Source organism: Porites lutea, chromosome 10 (genome assembly GCF_958299795.1).
Source record: "Porites lutea chromosome 10, jaPorLute2.1, whole genome shotgun sequence".
NCBI lineage: Eukaryota > Metazoa > Cnidaria > Anthozoa > Scleractinia > Poritidae > Porites > Porites lutea.
Window position 1 is genome coordinate 5,448,107 of NC_133210.1, and position 19,069 is coordinate 5,467,175.

At 39.6% G+C, this 19,069-nt stretch overlaps 2 protein-coding genes across 2 annotated transcripts in view; one reads left to right on the forward strand and one right to left on the reverse strand.

Annotated features, from left to right (window-relative positions):
• LOC140951174 (arylsulfatase B-like) overlaps positions 1 to 5,200 on the reverse strand; it is a 41,069-nt gene extending 35,869 nt beyond the window's left edge. Inside the window, exons 1-4 of the mRNA XM_073400399.1 lie at positions 4,877 to 5,200; positions 3,294 to 3,380; positions 2,172 to 2,383; positions 326 to 537 (exon numbers count right to left, since the gene is read on the reverse strand). Coding sequence (XP_073256500.1) covers positions 326 to 537; positions 2,172 to 2,383; positions 3,294 to 3,380; positions 4,877 to 5,171 — 806 coding nt within the window. The 5' untranslated portion in view covers positions 5,172 to 5,200. The remainder of the gene's footprint in view (positions 1 to 325; positions 538 to 2,171; positions 2,384 to 3,293; positions 3,381 to 4,876) is intronic.
• A 76-nt stretch (positions 5,201 to 5,276) lies between these two features.
• LOC140951173 (uncharacterized) lies at positions 5,277 to 18,692 on the forward strand. The gene is made up of 5 exons (XM_073400398.1): positions 5,277 to 5,619; positions 8,055 to 8,145; positions 9,497 to 9,775; positions 15,715 to 15,788; positions 16,334 to 18,692. The coding sequence occupies exons 1-5, from the start codon at positions 5,387 to 5,389 to the stop codon at positions 17,361 to 17,363; spliced, it is 1,707 nt and encodes a 568-aa protein (XP_073256499.1). The 5' UTR covers positions 5,277 to 5,386; the 3' UTR covers positions 17,364 to 18,692.
• The last annotated feature ends 377 nt before the right edge of the window (positions 18,693 to 19,069 follow it).

Below are 19,069 nucleotides of genomic sequence, written 5' to 3' on the forward strand. Positions count from 1 at the left end.
CTTTTTGAGCCAATCACATCGTACTGGCTACTCGTAGAGGTTTTCTAAAAAAACGTTTGCGAAACAGGACAGCAGGACGAAGAGGACAGCAAAACATCTGTGTGTGACAAACGTGACAGGACTATATTACCTGCGCGTTTTGCTGTGATTCTTCACTGAAATTGTGTTCTGATACAAAAAGATCTGTTCAAAGGACGGTAAAGTTTGGCGGAATTTTTTTCTACCAAAATTATTGTCAAGCTCGAACACAGTGCAAGGTTTGCCGTCTTCTTGGCTCTTCCGTCTTTATGCGAAGTTTACCAATGAAAACAAATTTGAAACAAACCCAGCTTCCTTGAACGCATCTGTTATATTTCCAACAGCTTCATCCATTATGTCAACCATTCCAGCGTAGGTTCTTCTAACAGGGTCTTTAATGAATGCGTACTTGTCTACGTGTTCCTTGGGTGCTTGGACAGGGCCATGAACATTTTGAAAAGCCATGTACAGGAAAAGGGGCTTGCTGCTATTGTGTGATTTGGCAATCTGTTGGGCACGCTAAAACAGAGAAATTGACCAATATAAGCCAGTTCGACTCCAATAAGCTAAGGCATAGAGAACCCCTTAATAAATATAGTATAGTGAAAAGTGTGAAATTTGGCTAAAATTTTGGAAAGCATCATTATGATTTGATACCACTTGTAGTTAACGTTATGAGGAAACTGCAAAATTAATAATAAATTTAACATAAATGGATCTTAGCAAGGGTAGATGGAATACTAGAACGCATTTTGAAGCTTTTTATTTTTCTTTCTCTCTCATCATTTCTTCAGAAGCCTGGATACCCACAGTGGTTTAATCTTCAACAAGAATTTTGTGTTCAAAATAATTTTTCCACACCTCATTCTAAATATTTACTTTTAAAACTAACACTTTTGACACTTTTATGCATCTGATATACATTTCTATTGCACCCTGTACACTCATTTTAGGAATCAGTATCTCAAATGTGAGAATCGTCTTATACATCCAAAACCAGCTGTTGGGCAGCACATTCTTTTGTAGGTGATATATGCTCATCCCGACCAGGAACATATTAGGGCCATTTATACGAGGAAAAATTAGACGCGTCTTATGTAAGACGCGTCTTAAATAAGACGCGAACTTTCCGTATAAACGGCACATTTCGTCTAAAATGAGACGCGACTTAGCTAAGGCGCGTCTTGTTTTAGAACAGCCCTCAGGGGCGGATCCAAGATTTTTTTTAGGAGGGGGTGCACTCGTCTCTTGCTCTACTTCAACACCAATAAACCAAATAGTTTTTTTTCGCAGAATACCAGTTGTATTAGAAAACCGCAGGTCATCTCAGGGGGGGGGGGGCGCACCCCCTGCACCCTCCCCCTAGATCCGCCCCTGGCCCTTACCACCTGTTCTTAGATAAGACGCGTCTTAGCTAAGACGAGAAAAACTTCGTATAAATGACCTTCGCGTCTTACATAAGACGCGAACGCATAGTACGCATGCGTTAATTTTTGGCGGGGAAAATTATCGCTTGCCCCGCGGTGTACTGGCAGGCTACTGGCGGGAAAAAATTGTTTACAAATTACAACGCGCTTTCGTTTCCTTGTCTATTCTGCTTTTTTTTTCTTCGCTCAAATACAATGAGCATGCCGTTAAAGGTAAAAAGAAACACAAATCGCCACAAGAAGTCGTAACTTTGAAACGCGCGCCATGTTGGATTGCCGTTGCTACGGGCAACATTCACATGAAAACGAGTCAAGAACAGAAATAAGACGCGAACCGCGAACCATTGATACGAGCTGTTTTCGTTTTAGATAAGACATGCTCGTATAAATGGTCCAGTTCGCATCTTATTTAAGACGCGTCTTATTTTTCCTCGTATAAATGGCGCTATTGTCACATTGGGCCAAGCATTGACTGAAGATTGGGAACCTGATATGTAAATGTCTGTGTACACATTTTCTCCATTTCGGTCTGCCACTTTGAAACATAATATCACAGCAATCATGAACATAATAGCACATCCACCATGCCTGAATTCTATCAAGGATCATTCTTAAAAAACAGCGTGTTCACATTAGCGCTCACAATGAGTATTGCACTTTAGGCACCCCGCTTGGACAACAAGTGTGAACAGACTCCCAGTTTAGCCATTTAGCCTTCACATTTACCTTGGCAAAAGCATTAACAGAGTAAGTGCCATTCAGGTCCCTGACTATTTCTTTATTATCTCTCAAATCAAGATAATGATCCTGTACGTGGGTATAGTGATCCTCGGCACCACTGTAAAACCCATAAAAGGTATCAAACCCACGATAAGTAGGAGTGCTGTCCCAGTTGTAGAATCCCAGATGCCACTTTCCTATCATGTGGGTACTGTAACCTGAAATTAAATCAAGAACTAAATGACTGAGAAGATCGTTATTTTGTTTTCCTTGGGACCAGTCATTAACAATTTAATATAAAACAAGGAAAGATCAAGATAATAATAACTCAGCCGCATCTAATAATAATTATTATTATTAGATGCGGCTGAGTATGATGTAAAGAATTATGCAGATCAAGAAGGGTGTTACCTGCCAAGGCCAATTAGGCAGAGGCAGATAACATCCTCTAAGATATGCATAATATGGGCCATTTCCAAATTGCCTCGAGCTTCCGTTTCAAAGCGGGGCTAAGTGCAAAACCACTGATATAAAAATGATTTTTAATTCTCATGCAAATAAACCTCATTTTCACCAGAGAGATTTTGCTCTTAGCCTCATTTTGTAAAAGAGAGTTTTTGGAACTCAGAGATGGCCTGTTCGATTCTTCACATTATGTGAAAGCTTATAATATCTCAATCAATTTCTCCTGATCTTGACCAAAATAGCCTGTGCCGCAGATGAAATTAAACTTCTGTTAAGTCTGTCTGGGAAACAGGGCCAAAATCCTTATTATCAGTCCCTAGCTGTGAACCAGGATTGAGTATCTGCCATGATTGGCCTGTTATAACACTGCCACTGTCAAATTGCCAGTCAGGTTGAAGGAAAAATTTCAAACATATTTCTGTTTATGGGACGTCACCCAAGTTTGATTAACACGTCACCTGGTTATGAAGAATTACAAATTGCAGCCATGGGATTTGAGCCAGTCAGAAACAGAGAAATATTTTGAATATTAGTATTAATGAAAAACATGTAAATTGAGGTTCACACTGTATACCAAGGGAGGATTGAGAAAATTCAAAAATAGCTCACTGTAAAAGATAAAAGGGTTAGGAAAGGGGGAAGGTCAATGGGTTTTAACCTTACCAGCTTTCTTAAGTTTCTGTGGTAATGTGGTTATATTCAAGGGCAGGCCATATGGATCTCCATTATGAATTATTCCATGTTGCAGGCCTGCAAGGAAAAAAAGAAAGGTAGTTATTGCTTTAATATTATTTCACCCAAAAAACTAAACAAAGTGAAAACCTTAAGAGGAAGTCTTACTGCACGTACCAGATGACCTTAACACTATACACCAACTCCTGGATTATTCAAGGGTCAAGTCTCTCAGATACAGCATCAACCTTCCACTCTCCCAAACAGATCACTTTTCTGTACTTCAGTTAGCCCATTTTGTTTTCTCAGAATTATTCAAATTTTTTTATTTGTACAGTGGAATCCCATTAATACGGTCACGAACAGGCCAAAAAATTTTCGCTGTATTAACGGGTGACCATATGAGGGGTTTTTTACAAGGAAAGGTATGGCCATTTTGCCGGGCCGCCAAAGAAAGTGGCCATAATAACAAGGTGACTGTATTACTGACACGGAGGTGGCGGTAAGGCGGCGTTCCACTGAACTACGGTTTCTGGGGCATTTTTGCTTGATCATGGAGTCAATAACAAAGATTATTTCATCATTACAATGATGAAAGCGAAATGTTGATTGGTAAGACTTAATATAATGTCATTTGGGGGCTGGGTCAATTTGTGGGAGATGGGGGTGAAGATATTTCATTCACTGGTCAGCATTAGATCCCATTGGCCATAGCCCCTTTCTCCCCTCATGAAATTTTACACAAGGTAGAGATGTTTTCTGCTTTTATATAACACTTAGATGACCGTCTTAGATGATATTTCAAGCTGGAAATGTTCATGAAAGTGCGAGTCTCTTTAATTTGAAAGAAAAAAAATTGAAATGAAAGACAGTAGGATTCGAACCTGACCCAAATGGTCCAGTACACTACACTACACTAACCACTAGAGAGGCCCTGTCAGGAGGGGTCCCATGTCGCCCATCTGAATTTTAAAACGATTCGTGTCGGTGTTTATAAATGCTTGTTGCTTATTGTCGGCTTTGCTGTCACTGTCGCAATTTGGCCGAGGGAGGTTGTCTCTTGTCGCAATTTCATTTTACGCGCTGTCCCTACTTTTTGGGCCATCTCGCTTGTCGGAATTTACCCTGGCAGGGCCTCACTAGACCACTGAGGATTTGCTGGATGGAAGTGAAATAATTTAAGCACATATGACATCAACCCCAACCCAAAAAATGAACCTAACCAGTTTTGAAACAGTGCTTAACCCTAATAAGTAAAGGCAGTGCTGAACCCTAATCAGTAGAGGCAGTGCTTAACCCTAATCTGTAAAAGGCAGTGCTTAACCCTAATCTGTAAAGGCAGTGCTTAACCGTAATCTGTAAAAGGCAGTGCTCAACCCTAATCTGTAAAAGGCAGTGCTTAACCCCAATTAGTGAAGAGGAAAACTAGGTTGTGTAAATTTCATGAGGTGTCCGAAGGGGCTACGGTCGATGGGATCTAATGATAACCTCATTCACTTTTAGTCCTAAGCTATCTCTTCTCTCAAATTGAATTGTACCAATTTAGCGGATTGGTATTTAACACGAATACTTACCAGTATGTATAGGATATCTTCCAGACAGTAAAGCTGCTCTTGTTGGCGTACAAATAGGCTGGACGTAGTAACTGTTCAAGATTACTCCTTCGCTTGCTAATTTGTCGACATGCGGAGTTTTTATTTTCGACCCGTGGAAACTCACATCACTCCAGCCGAGGTCATCCACCAAAACAAATAAAATATTAGGCTGTGACTGCAACGAAGCTGTACCGGCGTTTATGCAAAGGTTTGCCAGCGAAAAAACTCCAAAAATAATAACGAAAATGCTCATTGTTTTTCTTAAAACTTGCATTGCTGACCGCAAGGGGAAGATTGAGGGGGAGGGGGAAAGATTGCGTGACAGCTTGTTGAAAGTCAGCTGGTCAACAACAATGCAAACTCTAGATGTGATGTCATTGTAGTCAAAAATAGTCTTCCGCAACCGCGGCAATACCGCAGAAGCTTTCGACGGCACGTTGTAATATTTAGATTCTATTGTGCTATAGCTTTGGCCTTTTTTTCTAGACAATGGCTCACAAAAGTACTAATTATTATCGATCGAAGTCGTTAAATGCCCAATGGGAAGATCTAAGCCGTTCAATTGGTGTGGTTCTGCACGAACGCGAAGGTCCTGCCGTCAAGGCGGAAAGATCTCAGATTACAACTGCTCACTGGGTGAATGATTTGGAAAGGGCACACTGTGCTGAAGCTGGCTGCCGAAACAAGTTTTCTTTGACAGAAAGAAAGCATCATTGTCGAAGGTAAAGCTTATTAGATGCTTTTAAAAGGGATTGGTGTGCGATATGCACAAGAGAAGTGGAGGCGACATTGGTTTTGTCGCCTCCACTTCTCTTCTCTTGATTAAATCAGCAGTACCGCCGAAACACATGACATATCTCACAGGTGACCCAAGCAATCAAAGTTGAAAACAGCTAGAGGCAGAAATATCTGGGATTTAGTTCAAAATAACATCAAGATTTCAGTTGTGGTTCAATTTTATCCTTGTTTCAAATTTTCTTTTCTTTTGCTTCAAACTCGTTATCATGTTATTATCATACATAATATCATAGGTGACGAATTACTCCTAAATTTTGGCGCGAAATTTCAGCGTTAATTTGTAATTTCACATGTGAAATTACAAAATTGCCATGGCAACCCTTCCGTATGTCTCAGTGTCAAGATGGCGACGAAGTTTTAAAATGCCGTGAATGAAGATGTCAGGGCATAAAAAGACGCTTTAGAAAACCTGAACACACAAGAGAACATCAAGAAGGATTCTAACAGGTATTTTGCCGAAAAAGTCCGAAAAATTCTAAACTTTATAAGCCAAATTTAAGGTCTAAACATTTGAGAGAGTGGAGTTCTTGATCCATACGATCCAGGATAAACATGTCAAAAATCCAAGATTGCTAACGTAATTCGTCACCCATGATATTAATAGGTAATCAGATGGTATACTCGTGAAATTAGGGAATAGTTTCACTTGCATTTTATCCAAATCCTAATAATTTAATTTAATCCTAATAATTTAATTATAATGATTTGGACAAAACGCGCGTGAAATTATTCCCTAATTTCACTCGTCACCATTTGAATACATGTCCTTACCATACCCAAAAACAAAAGAAAATAAAATTTGAACCAAGGATAAAATAGAACAACATATATATTTTTCTTTTTCATGTAGGAGCAGTCTTTTTGTGCCTACAAGAAACTTCAAAATTTTTTCATCTGCCTCGGTTACCTCTGTGCTGCCCACAGGCCTGTGTTTGTGGTATTTATTGTGCCAAGATTCTAAATTAACGTTACCTAACTGTTAAAATTTAATCCACCAGTGCCAGAACAGCACAATAATAATAATAATATTGCAAGGAATATTGGCTATCAAAAACTTGAGTATCTTTTTACATACAGTTTGGGGGAGGAGGGGCTTGCTCTAATTGCAGGAATGATTTTGTAGATACAGTCGACTCCCGAAAACTCGAACCTTTTCTCGATTTCCCTTGAAGGTTCGAGTTATCGGGGTCCAGAAGAAAAATTATATCCGAGAGTAAGGTAAAAAGCAGTTTTTACTGCACAGTGAACATTTTAATCACATTTAATTGTAGAAATGTCAAGTGAAAATTTAAAGATACTTCTAGATTATAAATCAGAACGTAACGTAACAAAACATAGCCTAATTATAGCATACGTTTTACTGTTTTGAGGAGAAAAGCTGCTTCACATTAGCCTGTGACAATCAACATCAGCCTCCACTAGTAAACTATACTCCTACAACACGTCAATAGGAAATCCAAAATTCAATGTTTTGGACGCCCGTAGACGGCTTTTTTCCCAACTTTTTAAGGGCTCAAAACATGGTTCGGGTTATCAGGGTAAAATTATATAGAAAATGACCTGAGGGGAAACGAAAATTGGTTCAAGTTAGCGGGAGTTTGAGTTATCAAGGGTTCGAGAATTACAGTGAATGTATGACGGAAATACAGGGGAAATCGATTTTGGTTCGAGTTAGCGAGGGTTCAAGTTATCGGGAGTCAACTGTATTAACCTCAGACGTACAAGGGGAGTGGTGGTTGCCTCCCCCCCCCCCCACCTGAGGTTTCTCGGAGTTTTTTTCCTAGACGATGAAATATCAGCAGCTGACGTTTTCAGTAGCTGTTTGTTTATCCTTCGCACACATTTTGAGACGGGGGAGGGAGGGAGGGAGAGGTTCCATCAACCCCCCTCCCCACCCCGTTGTACCATGGTGGGGGTATGAATTTGCATGTATGCCCGAGATTTAAATCTGTAGAAAATATATCAGTCGAAAAAGGCCTGGTTGTCTTTAAAAAAAAATGATGCCCTCGTTTTCATGTACTAGAAGTAAGAAGCCATGTCCCAAGCTGTCAGTATATAATTTTCACTGTTTTGCTTTCCACTTGTTTACATCATTGTCGCTGTTTCAACCCAATCTTTGCGCCATTTTTTGACATTTCATCTGTCCCATGTTCCTTTTTCAAGGCCGTGTTGCTTGTCAGAATTTTATTGTAATAGAGTCTTGCAATATTATCGTATCTTTGATATTAATTTTCCCATTCAAAGTGCATTTTGATCTCTTCTATAAAACTCAGAAATAATTAAACTATAATAACTAAAAAGGTATCATCAAGTCCATCTTTTTGACACCTTCCTTTCCTTTTTCTTTGTCTTTTTTCAGATGCGGTGAAGTGTTTTGTGGCAAGTGTACACAGTACAGAAGACGCCTATCATTATTGGCAACTCCAGATCCTAATGGGTTTGCTTACAGAGTGAGTCTCCTCGTACCTTCTAAATCTCATTTAGAATTTTTGAAGATAGAAAAACGTAACCATGAAGCAGGTTCTTTAGCCTGTGGGAGGTAGCATGAGATTTTGTAGGTGTATGCATGCTGGGAAGGTGGTGCAGCCTAGGGGGTGTTGGGGCACGCTCCCCCCAGAACATTTTTAAGTTTAGGGTCTTGGAAATGTGATTCTCAGCCTTTTCCGCAGGATATATTTAGTAAATAAAATTAATACACAGGAAAATGAGGTGGTTAATTGTTTATTTTACCCATCTTTAGTGTTGTTGGTAAGGTACGGTGTTTGAGGAAGCCTTGCCAGGGTAAATTCCGACAAGCGACATGGCCCAAAAAGTTGCGACAGTGCGTAAAATGAAATGGTGACAAGAGACAGCCTCCCTCGGCCAAATTGCGACAGTGACAGCAAAGCCGACAATAAGCCACAAGCATTTATAAACACCTACACGACACGTTTTAAAATTCAGATGGACGGAACACCCCTCCCCCCCCCCCCCCTGGCAGGGCCTCTTTAAGGGGAAGAAAGGCCAGTGACTCCATCAGAATTATGGAATAATAATAGGATAAAGGAGGTACTAACACAAAGACACCAGTATCGTGCAAAAAATGTATCAGTCATCCCAATTTAATGAGAAAAAAATGCTTTTTCTGACAAAAAAAAAAGTAAAATGAAGCTAATTTCTAGGGTGTCTCGTTTTTGAGAACACATGTTAAAACTTTAAGTTAAATCTCGTTCTCATACTTGTTCTCATCCTCAAATCTAAAGCTCTCTAATATCATGTGAAGGACAAACATCCTATCCATGAGGGAATAAAACAATCCTGGCTTCATGCTACAGTAACTGGGTTTTGCTCTGGCCATCAGGGGCACCCAATGACTGTTTTCCGTAAAATGTCTGTTCGGTGAGGCAGATGTTGCCTAGGATTTTCTATTTCTTGAGAACAGCTAAAGATTTCAAGATGGCTATTTTTCTGCTGGAAAAAGGAAACCTAAAATTTGGGGGTTCATGGAGAGAGGAATCAGAAAAATTCACACTTTTGTAATACGTTAATTGCATCCAAAATTTTCGAGAAAATAAAACTGACTAGTCCTTGAAATTGTGAAGACACTCAAGTTCCCCTAGGATGACCAAACAGGTACAAAATTTATAGCACCGCTTAGAATACATTTCTAGATAGCCAAAAGTACTCTGCATAGCCTAAAAGGTTTTTTCATTGTATTTAGGAGGAAACCGTTGTTGGGTGCCCCCGGGCCATGCTGGCCTCCTTTGCTTGTGTGTGTGATTAATTTATTTTTTGTTAATCACTGGCTTCTACTGTTTCTAGGTATGCAAGAAATGTTTTGACAAGGGACCTCAAGGTACTGGAGCATGGCGGTCTTTTACAAAAGACCTCAAAATGTATCGAGAAAACTTCGAGAAAAGAGCTAACAATAATGTACAAAATGTTGTACCAAAGCAACCAGCAAGTGATGTGGAAGAAGAAATGCAAAGGCTTATAAATGGCTACAAGAAGCATGTTGGTTCATCTAAGATCAAGTCTTTCATGACAGAAGCCTTCAGTTTAGTGAAGATTCCTGACTGGCAAAAGTCGAAGTACTGGATGGTGAGAAATAGAATAGCCTTATGTAGCAGGCACTTTAAAAGTTATGGGTACAAAAAAGAATGGGGCACATTACAGAGACACACAAGGGAAGACGGAGGGCCTTGGACAGGCGCTCCCTCTCCTCGCAAGCCTCCCTCACAGGGGCGGATCTAGTGGGAAGGTGCAGGGGGTGCGCAACTCCCCCCCCCCCCCCTCCCCTGAGATGACCTGAGGTTTTCTTATACAACTGGTATTCTGCAAAAAAAAAACAAACGTGGTTTATTGGTGTTGAAGTAGAGCAAGAGACGAGTGCACCCCCTCCTCCTCCTCCTCCGCCCCTGCCATATCAGTTACCCTGTTCTTTCTTAGCATATTACTTCCAAGTGGCTGCTGTAAAGGTTTCAGAAATGGAAAGACCTACTTAACGTACAGTAACTTATGAAAGAAAAATATTTTTTATTGAAGAGTTGTGCAGAATGAGGCTTTAAAAGCGAATGTCTGTAAAAATCGAGCAAAATCGAAATTTCGCGGCCACAGTCAAAAAATCATTTTCGCTCATATCTTGTCCATAGATAGGCATAAGTAAGTAACTAAACGTGGTGTAGTTTGTTTTTCAAAAGGCCGCTTGGATTTGGAGAAAATCGACAAAATCAATTTTCGTGGTCGGCGACTTGAAAACAACCAAAATTTAAGGCAAAATGAGGCGGTCTCAAAACTTCCCTCGCACGCACACAGGAAGAAAGCGGGGTAAAATATTTCCCGATAAATCAATTTATAAAGGGCTCTACTTCTCGTTTGGTGATGAATTCTTATCTCAACGATAATCTGGAAGATAAACAATGTTATTTTAGTTTGGGTTCTTTTTCGACTAAACGAAATTTAAATTTAGGCTGAAAGTTGCGTTTTATATTTTAGGCATGTGCTACACCTTGGTTTTGCCTGAAACTCAAGTCATTTGTTATGTAAACATTGTGCTAAAACATATGTAAGAATTGGCCTGGGTAATTAAATTTGTACTTCACACGAACCTTCTGAAGTTGAATAAATTTTGCTTGAAATATGAGACTTTTCAAGAAAGTCGGTTGGTTGTTGCTCGACAAGTCACGATGGCTGGGCTCTCCAAACGAAACTTAACTCACAATCGCACTTGTATTAAAGACAGTTGTACTAAAACGATAATTTTTGTTACCTCAAATGCGTTTTCCCGTTCTTGTCAACTGGTATTGCGCCTTGTCCCATGCTAATCAACCGAAGATCCAAAAACTCGAGGAAAGGTGGTGCGTGAAAATAACCTCAAACAGAACATGGCCTATCTTTTCCGCAGTCGCACTTTTACATCCATTGCCATTTAAAAATTCTAGGTCTCACAAAAACTGCGATTTTGATAGTGAAACTTTCGGGCTGCCGATGCCTCTTTGGATATAAAAGTGTGGTCAAAAGTGTTGCGTGACAGTATTCACAGGCTTCCCAATCTAACCATTTGAGCGACGCCGTTTTTTTAATGTTCTTGCCAGAAGTAGCATATTATGCTACTAACAATCCAAATCATCCTTTTTTTGTTTTTTTCCTAAGTTTTCTTAAAGTGTGCTTCCATACAATACTAAATAAGTCCAAAAACATCGTTTTTCACGTCAACTTTCTCCCGGTGCCTTGTATGTGCCTTTGATTGATTCAGGCTTCAATGTCTAGCCATTTCACCGCGTTATTACCTATCGGGCGGCTGTCTTTCCTCTGACATATGCAAGTTCCATTTTTTTGGATAACAGTTTTCGTAAACATTCTGCAATTTTCTTTCAGTATATACATTTTTTCTAATCTGAACATGGTTATTCGATCGTCAAACTCTTGTTTCAGTCTGTTTATATACAGAGGAACCCCGCCTTGCGACCACCCCGTTTATACGACCACCTCTTGCCTCAGCTCACCTCCCATAGTCTTTCACCCAGACGTGAAAATCTCCGAGTCATTTTATTTTGAAGACCTCTTTAATGCGACCACCTCGGTATCACGACCAGGATTTTATGGCCCAACGCTGGTCGCATCAACGGGGTTCCACTGTATTGAAATTAATAATAATAATAATAATTAATAATTGAAATTAATGTAAAGAATTAAAATTTAGGCCCCACTTATATGAAGAAAATTTGTCTCGAGGAGAAGGGTCACCCGCCTATCCGTGCTTCCCTTAATAGGGAGAGGGCATGATCTCAGGCTAAGCTTCCCTGGAAAAGGCAACGTTTCACACATTTCCTTAATGAAAACATGGCGAACCGTTTAAATTACAAAAAGTTTGCTCGGCCAGAAGGGTGACCCACTTTGTCCAGTCACCCTTTTGTAATGGTAGGGTCAGCCTCCTAGCCGGGCCAACGTTTCTCCGTAGGCACTTTACGCGCTTTCCATTGAACAAAAATTCCTGTTTGAAATTTCGGAAAAACCACGTGCCCAGTGGAAGGTGCATTCCAGTTGCAAAGACCAAACCAAAGCCACCGCGAGTTTGGTTATCGTGCTTGTAAGCAGGATACAGATCATTGGTCCTAGGGAAAATAATTTGTCAAATGGAAGGAGACATTTCGGTCCGATTGCTAGATCAAATCCGATCCGTATCGGTAAAGGGCTCGCATAGCCGAGGCGAGACAATTAGAGCATGCGAGAAGGCCGGTTGGGTCAATGTTTTTTTTTCTCTCGGCTAGGAGGGTGACTCTCCTACACGAGACAGGTTTTCTCCATATAAAGGGAATTAAAACTTTTGGATACAAAACTTGTAATAGAGAAGGAATCAGAAAAAATTTCAAAATTCTCAAAAAAAATAATATTGAAGCACTTGTAATTTCGATCGAAAAAACTACTCAAGTTGCCCTGTGGATGATCGAACAGTTGTTATAATTATATGGCGCCCCACAGAACTTAGTGATTTAGATAGCCTAAATTAAAAGGGTTTTCAATGTATTTAAGAGGAAACTGTCGTTGGGTGCCCCTGTCAACTATCGCCTAACGCTACCACTGCTTTCTTTACCCACATAGTTTTTTTTCAGTTTTACTCTCGGTCATTTGCCATTTTCTGAGTGTGCGCTTTGGTACCGTTCTTGAGACTGAAACTTCTCGAAAGTCCCGATAATTAACGGGCCCCTAAAGCTGTTGTTGTTTACACGCAAGATAGACATTTCAATAGTTTTGCATCTAACATGATAAAACTATCAGTTAATGAAAAAATGAAGTATTTTGCCAGTCAGGACCCGCGCTCCTCTTATTCCTTTTATTTCGGTTTGAATATTTGATTTCGGGCCCGAAAAGTTACCGGGACTTTCGAGAAACGGGAAACCTGGGGCCCGTTTCTCGAAAGTCCCGGCAACTTTACGGGCCCGAAATCAAATATTCAAATCGAAATATAAAGAATAAGAGCGCAGGTCCTGGTTAGCAAACTACTCCATTTTGTTAGAGGCAAAACTATTGGAACCTCGATCTTTAATGTAAACGGAGACAGTTTACCGGGCCCGTTAATTATCGGGACTTTCGAGAAACGGGCCCCTGGTCCGTTGTCAAAGGCCGCAAGACCGAATTTACTGGAAAAGTAAACTTAATGCTTTTGCCTAAACAGTGTCATTTTAACGTGAATTTGAAGACGTCAGGGCCTAACCCATGGGTAAACACGTTTGATTCCAGCTTTCTAACTTGCTGTATCTGCGGTATATCTTCTTGGTGTCAGATTTTAAAGCTTGTTTGAGTAGCCGAGCATGCTGTAAGGAGGAACTGAAATTGTCTGATATACTTTGACATATCTTTTGGTAAAGGAATGAGAGACGAACAGGTCAGCGTTCTAGACCCCAGGTTTCTTTCATTGTATATATTCGATACTAGAAACTGAGACTCATGCCTTAAGTCTTCACACTCAAGGAGAGGTTTGTAGACTTGAAAATAGCGCTACGTCATCTACCACTTCACAAGGCCGCCCTGCCTGGATAGCATTTCCCCAATAACTTTGCAATATTTTCTTAGTTGCGTTTGCTAATGTAACTTTTTAATGCTGGTTAGCCTGTGTAAGCATTTGAAAAGGGGAGACAGGGTTTAGAGCGAATTGCTTACCTAACATCCTTGACCAAGAGTTACAGCGTAACCCTTTCGATGGATTCTTCTATCCCCTCAACGGTCTTACCATCGGAGTCCTAATAGGTATTACCCAACTAAGATTCAGAGCTACCCTTCCCCAAAATATACATACGAAATAACGTGATTTTTTTATTGTGATTCTTCACTCAAAACAAAAAACGCTTCCGAGATCATTTATCCAGGTTGTTCAAAGTTTAAAACCTAAAAAGTGTTCGTGTGTCCCTGTACTGGCAGGGTGTATGATTTTGATGTTTTCCAAATTCCTTAATAGTCATTGCTTTTATCACACGCGCAGGTGTCCGAAAAACTGACCACCACTTTACACTTTTAAATCAAGTACTGTTGGCAGCCAGACTATGCAACCCTTCAGTTGTTGTATAATTGAACAAATAACTTTGGAAACATCAAAGAAATGTATAAACAATTTTGTTGGCTGTTCGAAGGATGGTTTTCGTTGTCACGCAACACCACTCCTTGTCTTCTCACACTTCCGTCCCTGTACGTTGTAACTGATGCTATTAAATGGTAAGAACATCTTTCAAATCGCCGAAAATGTCTTAAAAACATATTTTTCTTGTGAAATATTTTGTTCAACCACCTTAAGAATTTAGATCATAACGCTCATTCGGTTTGAGTGACATTTTAATAACCTGGCCCATCTTCAATGACCTCTCGTTAGAGGTCAAATTACAAAATGCCTTAGCGCCAGCAGAATTTTGGAGCTCGAGAGTAGAAAAAGTAAAGCAAGTGTCCCAAACTATAAAAGTAAGTTAACTTCTATTGCATGTTGGCAAATTAACTATCGTACTATAGAGGTACACCAGGTTTCTTCTCAAGAAGTGCCAATGATCCCTTTCGGCAACAGCAAGCCGTTGGTGAATTATGCAAATGCGTCATATTTTTTGTTCAAGTTCAGAAGGTTCGTCTGAAGCGCAAATTAAATTACCCAAGCCAGTTCTTACATATGTTTTAGTACAGTGTTTAACTAACTTATAGCTTGAGTTTCAGGAAAAACCAAGGTGTAGCACATGCCTAAAAATTAAATCGCGACTTAAGGTCTAAATTTAAACTTCGTAGAGTTGAAAAAGAACCAAAACTAAAATAAAATTGTTTACCTTCCACATTATCGTTAAGGTAAGAATTCACCGCCATACTAGGGCTAAAACCCTTTATAAATTGATTTATCGGGGAATATTTTACCACGCTTTCTTCCTTATTGCGTGCGAGTGAAGTTTTGAGACCGCCTCATTTTGCCTCAAATTTTGGTTGTTTTCAAGTCGCCGACCACGAAAATTGATTTTGTAGATTTTCTCCAAATCCAAGCGGCCTTTTGAAAAACAAACTACACCACGTTTAGTTACTTACTAATAAGTATGTATGAACAAGATATGAGCGAAATTCAATTTTTGACCGTGGCCGCCGGTTGCTCGATTTTTACAGACATTCGCTCTTAAGTGGTTACTTATGTAATGTAGAATGGCAAATTGGAGGGAGAATCTAGCTGTTCACAGTTCCAGATACAGAAGAATCCCCCTAAATGCATCCTATGAATGCACAGATTTTTATACTAAATTAACAACTTTTGGACTTTAAAACTGCATTTTTGCCACTGAAGGATCATTAATTTTATAAGGATCTACGCACTTGAAGTTTACTTGAAAATCATGTATTAGGACCAGGAAAAGTGGAAACAACTACATGTAGCTTCCATGGTGTGCATAAGTTGGAACCCCTTAAATAAAACATTCTAGGACCTCTTCAATATTAAGGAGCTCAGTATAAAATAGTCTATTTGATTCAGAGCTAATATAGTTGTTTTTGTTTTGTTTTTGTTTTTTTCCTTTCTTCTTTTGCAGCAAAACTCATCAACAAATGTTTGTACTTTGTGTGGGAAAACGTTCTCAGTAACTGAGACAAAGTGTCACTGCAAGTGAGTAACAGTCTTGTAAAAATGTCAAAATGATCAAAATGATATCTTTAGTTTATTTTAGAACATTAAGGTCTCGGTAAAGGAAAACGAGGTGCCCACAGAAAAGAATTCTAGTCGCGCGAGTTTTTTCGCTACAAAGGCAAGTTATACATCAAATTAAAGCTAAAAGACTAAATTACCTTATAAAAGATTTTATTTCATCGAATTTCAAAAGGCGCTTAAGTTTTTTGCTCTCGAACTCAGAGGTATCGAGTTTACTACTGAAGCTCCAGCCCTTTCGCGTTGTTAAATATTCACTCCCTTTTTATTGCATCTGATTGACAGATAAAAGACCTAAAAAAGGGTGTGAGGAATTTTCCGATTTCCCTTTGTAACTCATTTTATGTCAGTTTCTTTGCGTAAATCGCGCTCGAGATTCGACTTTTTAGTTTGAAATGCAATAATTCCGCTAATACGAGACAAAAAAAATAAAAATAAAAAAATATGCAAATTTCCTCAACTCTCAGCACTGTCCTCCTTTTAATTTAACCTTCTTCTTTCTACAGGGTTTGCGGTTCCATAATCTGCTCATCATGTTCATCGGAAACACTCATTCTATACCCATCTGGACAATCCAATACCGTAAGTTGGGCTCTCATCAACATCATCGGTTCCCCGGATGAGGAACCAACCGGTTGTTTTTACTTGCGAATTTGCAACGCTTGTCACGACAGGGCAGCGGTATTACAGGCAAATACTGTCACTGACGGAGCTCCTGTGACGTCCATACTGGACGACATCGCTAATATTCATCAGACTCTTATCAAGATTCAGATTAAAATTAATGATATGCTTCCCAAGTATGAGACTCTTGTGGATGCGGTAGAGGCTAAAACAGATTTAAAGGGGCTCATTCCCGCTCCGCAGAGTGCTACGCAGACAATGGCTAAGTATCATTTGGATTTGTCAGATCTCTTCACGCAGTTCGCTGTTGACATACAGGGCATAAAACGTCTCAAGCCGCAAACAAACACCCAGATAAAACTTGCTAAAAATTTAGCGATTGGTATGTTTAACTTCTACGGTGATAATTTCCCGCTGTTTAGAGATTGCAAAAGGCGCGTGGTAGAAATTCTTCCGCAAGAAATACTGGAGAAAGTTCAAGTGATCGTCGATCAAAACGCCATCAACAACGCGTACATTTACATCAAACAGCTTGGGCTCGAGGCTTTGCTGTTGGCAGATAAACACAAATTTGATAATCAAATTGCCACTTTGCTGGCCGACTGTGAGAACGTCTGTCTCGAGGATTTGAAATCGCAGGTCAGGGAGAGTCAAGAGGACTGGGATCACCATGAAAAAATTCTGCAAGAGTTGCTTCACATTAACATTAAAGAGCATCGCTTGGTTGTTCCCTCTAGAAAATCGACGCATGCGCAAGGTGCGGTTTACGTACAAGCTTTTTTGTTTGATCGCTGTTGTCTTTTACTAGCAAAAACACTTTTTCAGTTGAGTGCTAAGACAACTGAGAAAAAGTTCTCGGCTTCTAAAGAAGCGTTGCAGAATTTGAGCATACAACTGTCGACCTTAAGATAATGTAACTTATTAAACAGTTTAAACAACCATTGTAGATAACCAATCTAGGGATCAAAGCAAACTGTTTTATCGAATTCACTCTGGTGAAAAGCGTAGCTTACAAAATCTGGGTACCTCCAACAAAGCTCTTCTTTGGTTCGAAAGTTATCTTACAAACAGACAACAGTCCACTCGTGTTGCAGCTTCATTGTCAGACCACTCACTATTACACATGGCGTACCTCAGGGCTCAATTCTCGGCCCAACGCTCTTCAGCCTGTACATGAATGATCTGCCCGAAGTGATCAAGTTTAGTAACATCGAATCTTACGTTGATGACACTAAGATATATTTCTCGTTCGCGTCAAAGAACACTGATTCATGACTACGCCAAGTTGATGAGTATCTCAAACATGTTTCAGAGTGGTGTTGGGCTAACCACCTTTTGATCAATCCTGAAAAAACCAAGTTTGTCCTGTTTGGGGTGAGGCAACTCATATCCAAGTTGCCCAGTAACATCACCGTACCTTGGTCAAGACCTGGTACCTTTAACTTCCGTCAAGGACCTTGGCGTCACACTTGATTGGAACCTGACCTTCAATGGCAATATCGCTTCGCTAACCTAGTCCCTTTTGTCAACATTAGTTCAAATAAATAGGGTACGACACTTGTTCTCTAAAGATGTACTGTACATAATCCTAAATTCCCTGCAAACTGTTCTATTGCTCGACCCTGTGTTCTGGAACTTCTAAAGAAAACATCCATAAACTACAACTTATGCAAAACTTTGCCGTCCGTATACTTACTAACACAAAAAAGTTTGATCACATTACACCAGTCTTACATGAACTTGGTTAGCTCACCATCGAAGAGCCACTACGCTTACGTGATGCTCAATGGTCTTGTGCCCAGCTACTTAAGTACTAATTTTTTAAAACGCTCAGAAACTCACTCGTATTGCACTAGACTGAACAATCAACTTAACCTCCCTCAGTGTCGAACCTCCGCGGCACAGTGTGCCTTCCGTTTCAGGGCGACTAAATATTGGAACCGTCTTCCCAATGATATTAGAAACTCTGCCTCTATTGAGGTTTTTAAAAGAAGTGCCAGGCTTGAGATAGTCAGAATGCAGAAATAGAAAAGTTGCCTATAGTTTGTTGATCTTTGTAATCAATTGTTTATTGACTTTTTAATTTTTTATAAATGTAGTTCTAGCATTCAAATTTAATTGTCTTTTATACATGTAAATTTTTTTACGTATTTCGTATATTATACTTAGTGAATAATCTTGTAAATTTATTCTGAAAAACCTAATTGAGATCATTAATAAATGTATTGTATTGTATTGTAACTTTTAGCTAACAAAAGATTTATTTGACCAAGCATCGTTCGTAACGTCTTTATTTCTCGAGTTGTAGCATTTGCTTAATCTTTATGGATCTGAAGCTTCTCTTGACACAATCTTGACTCTTCCGGTGAATTTAAAAGCTATTTGTGACTGAGCTTATGTACGGCATAAAATGTCCTATGTATAAAGTCTTCATCATTCAACATCAGTATATCTTACCACTCATACTTACTTTTTTGCAGTTATGGACGATTGCATCATTATGTCTGCACGCGGGCTATTAATCTCGCAGTTCTTGACATGAGTATAAAACTTGATCTGCGAAACGCGTTTGCTAACGTAACATTGATAATTACCATGTCATGTTCTAGATTTAACTT

What these genes read in the sequence shown, in the direction of transcription:
- LOC140951173 (XM_073400398.1), top strand. Translation starts at nt 5,387, where the DNA reads ATGGCTCACAAAAGTACTAATTATTATCGATCGAAGTCGTTAAATGCC. An exon ending in AGAAAGCATCATTGTCGAAG is followed by an intron (nt 5,620 to 8,054) that starts GTAAAGCTTATT and finishes GTCTTTTTTCAG; the next exon opens with ATGCGGTGAAGTGTTTTGTG. An exon ending in CTAATGGGTTTGCTTACAGA is followed by an intron (nt 8,146 to 9,496) that starts GTGAGTCTCCTC and finishes TACTGTTTCTAG; the next exon opens with GTATGCAAGAAATGTTTTGA.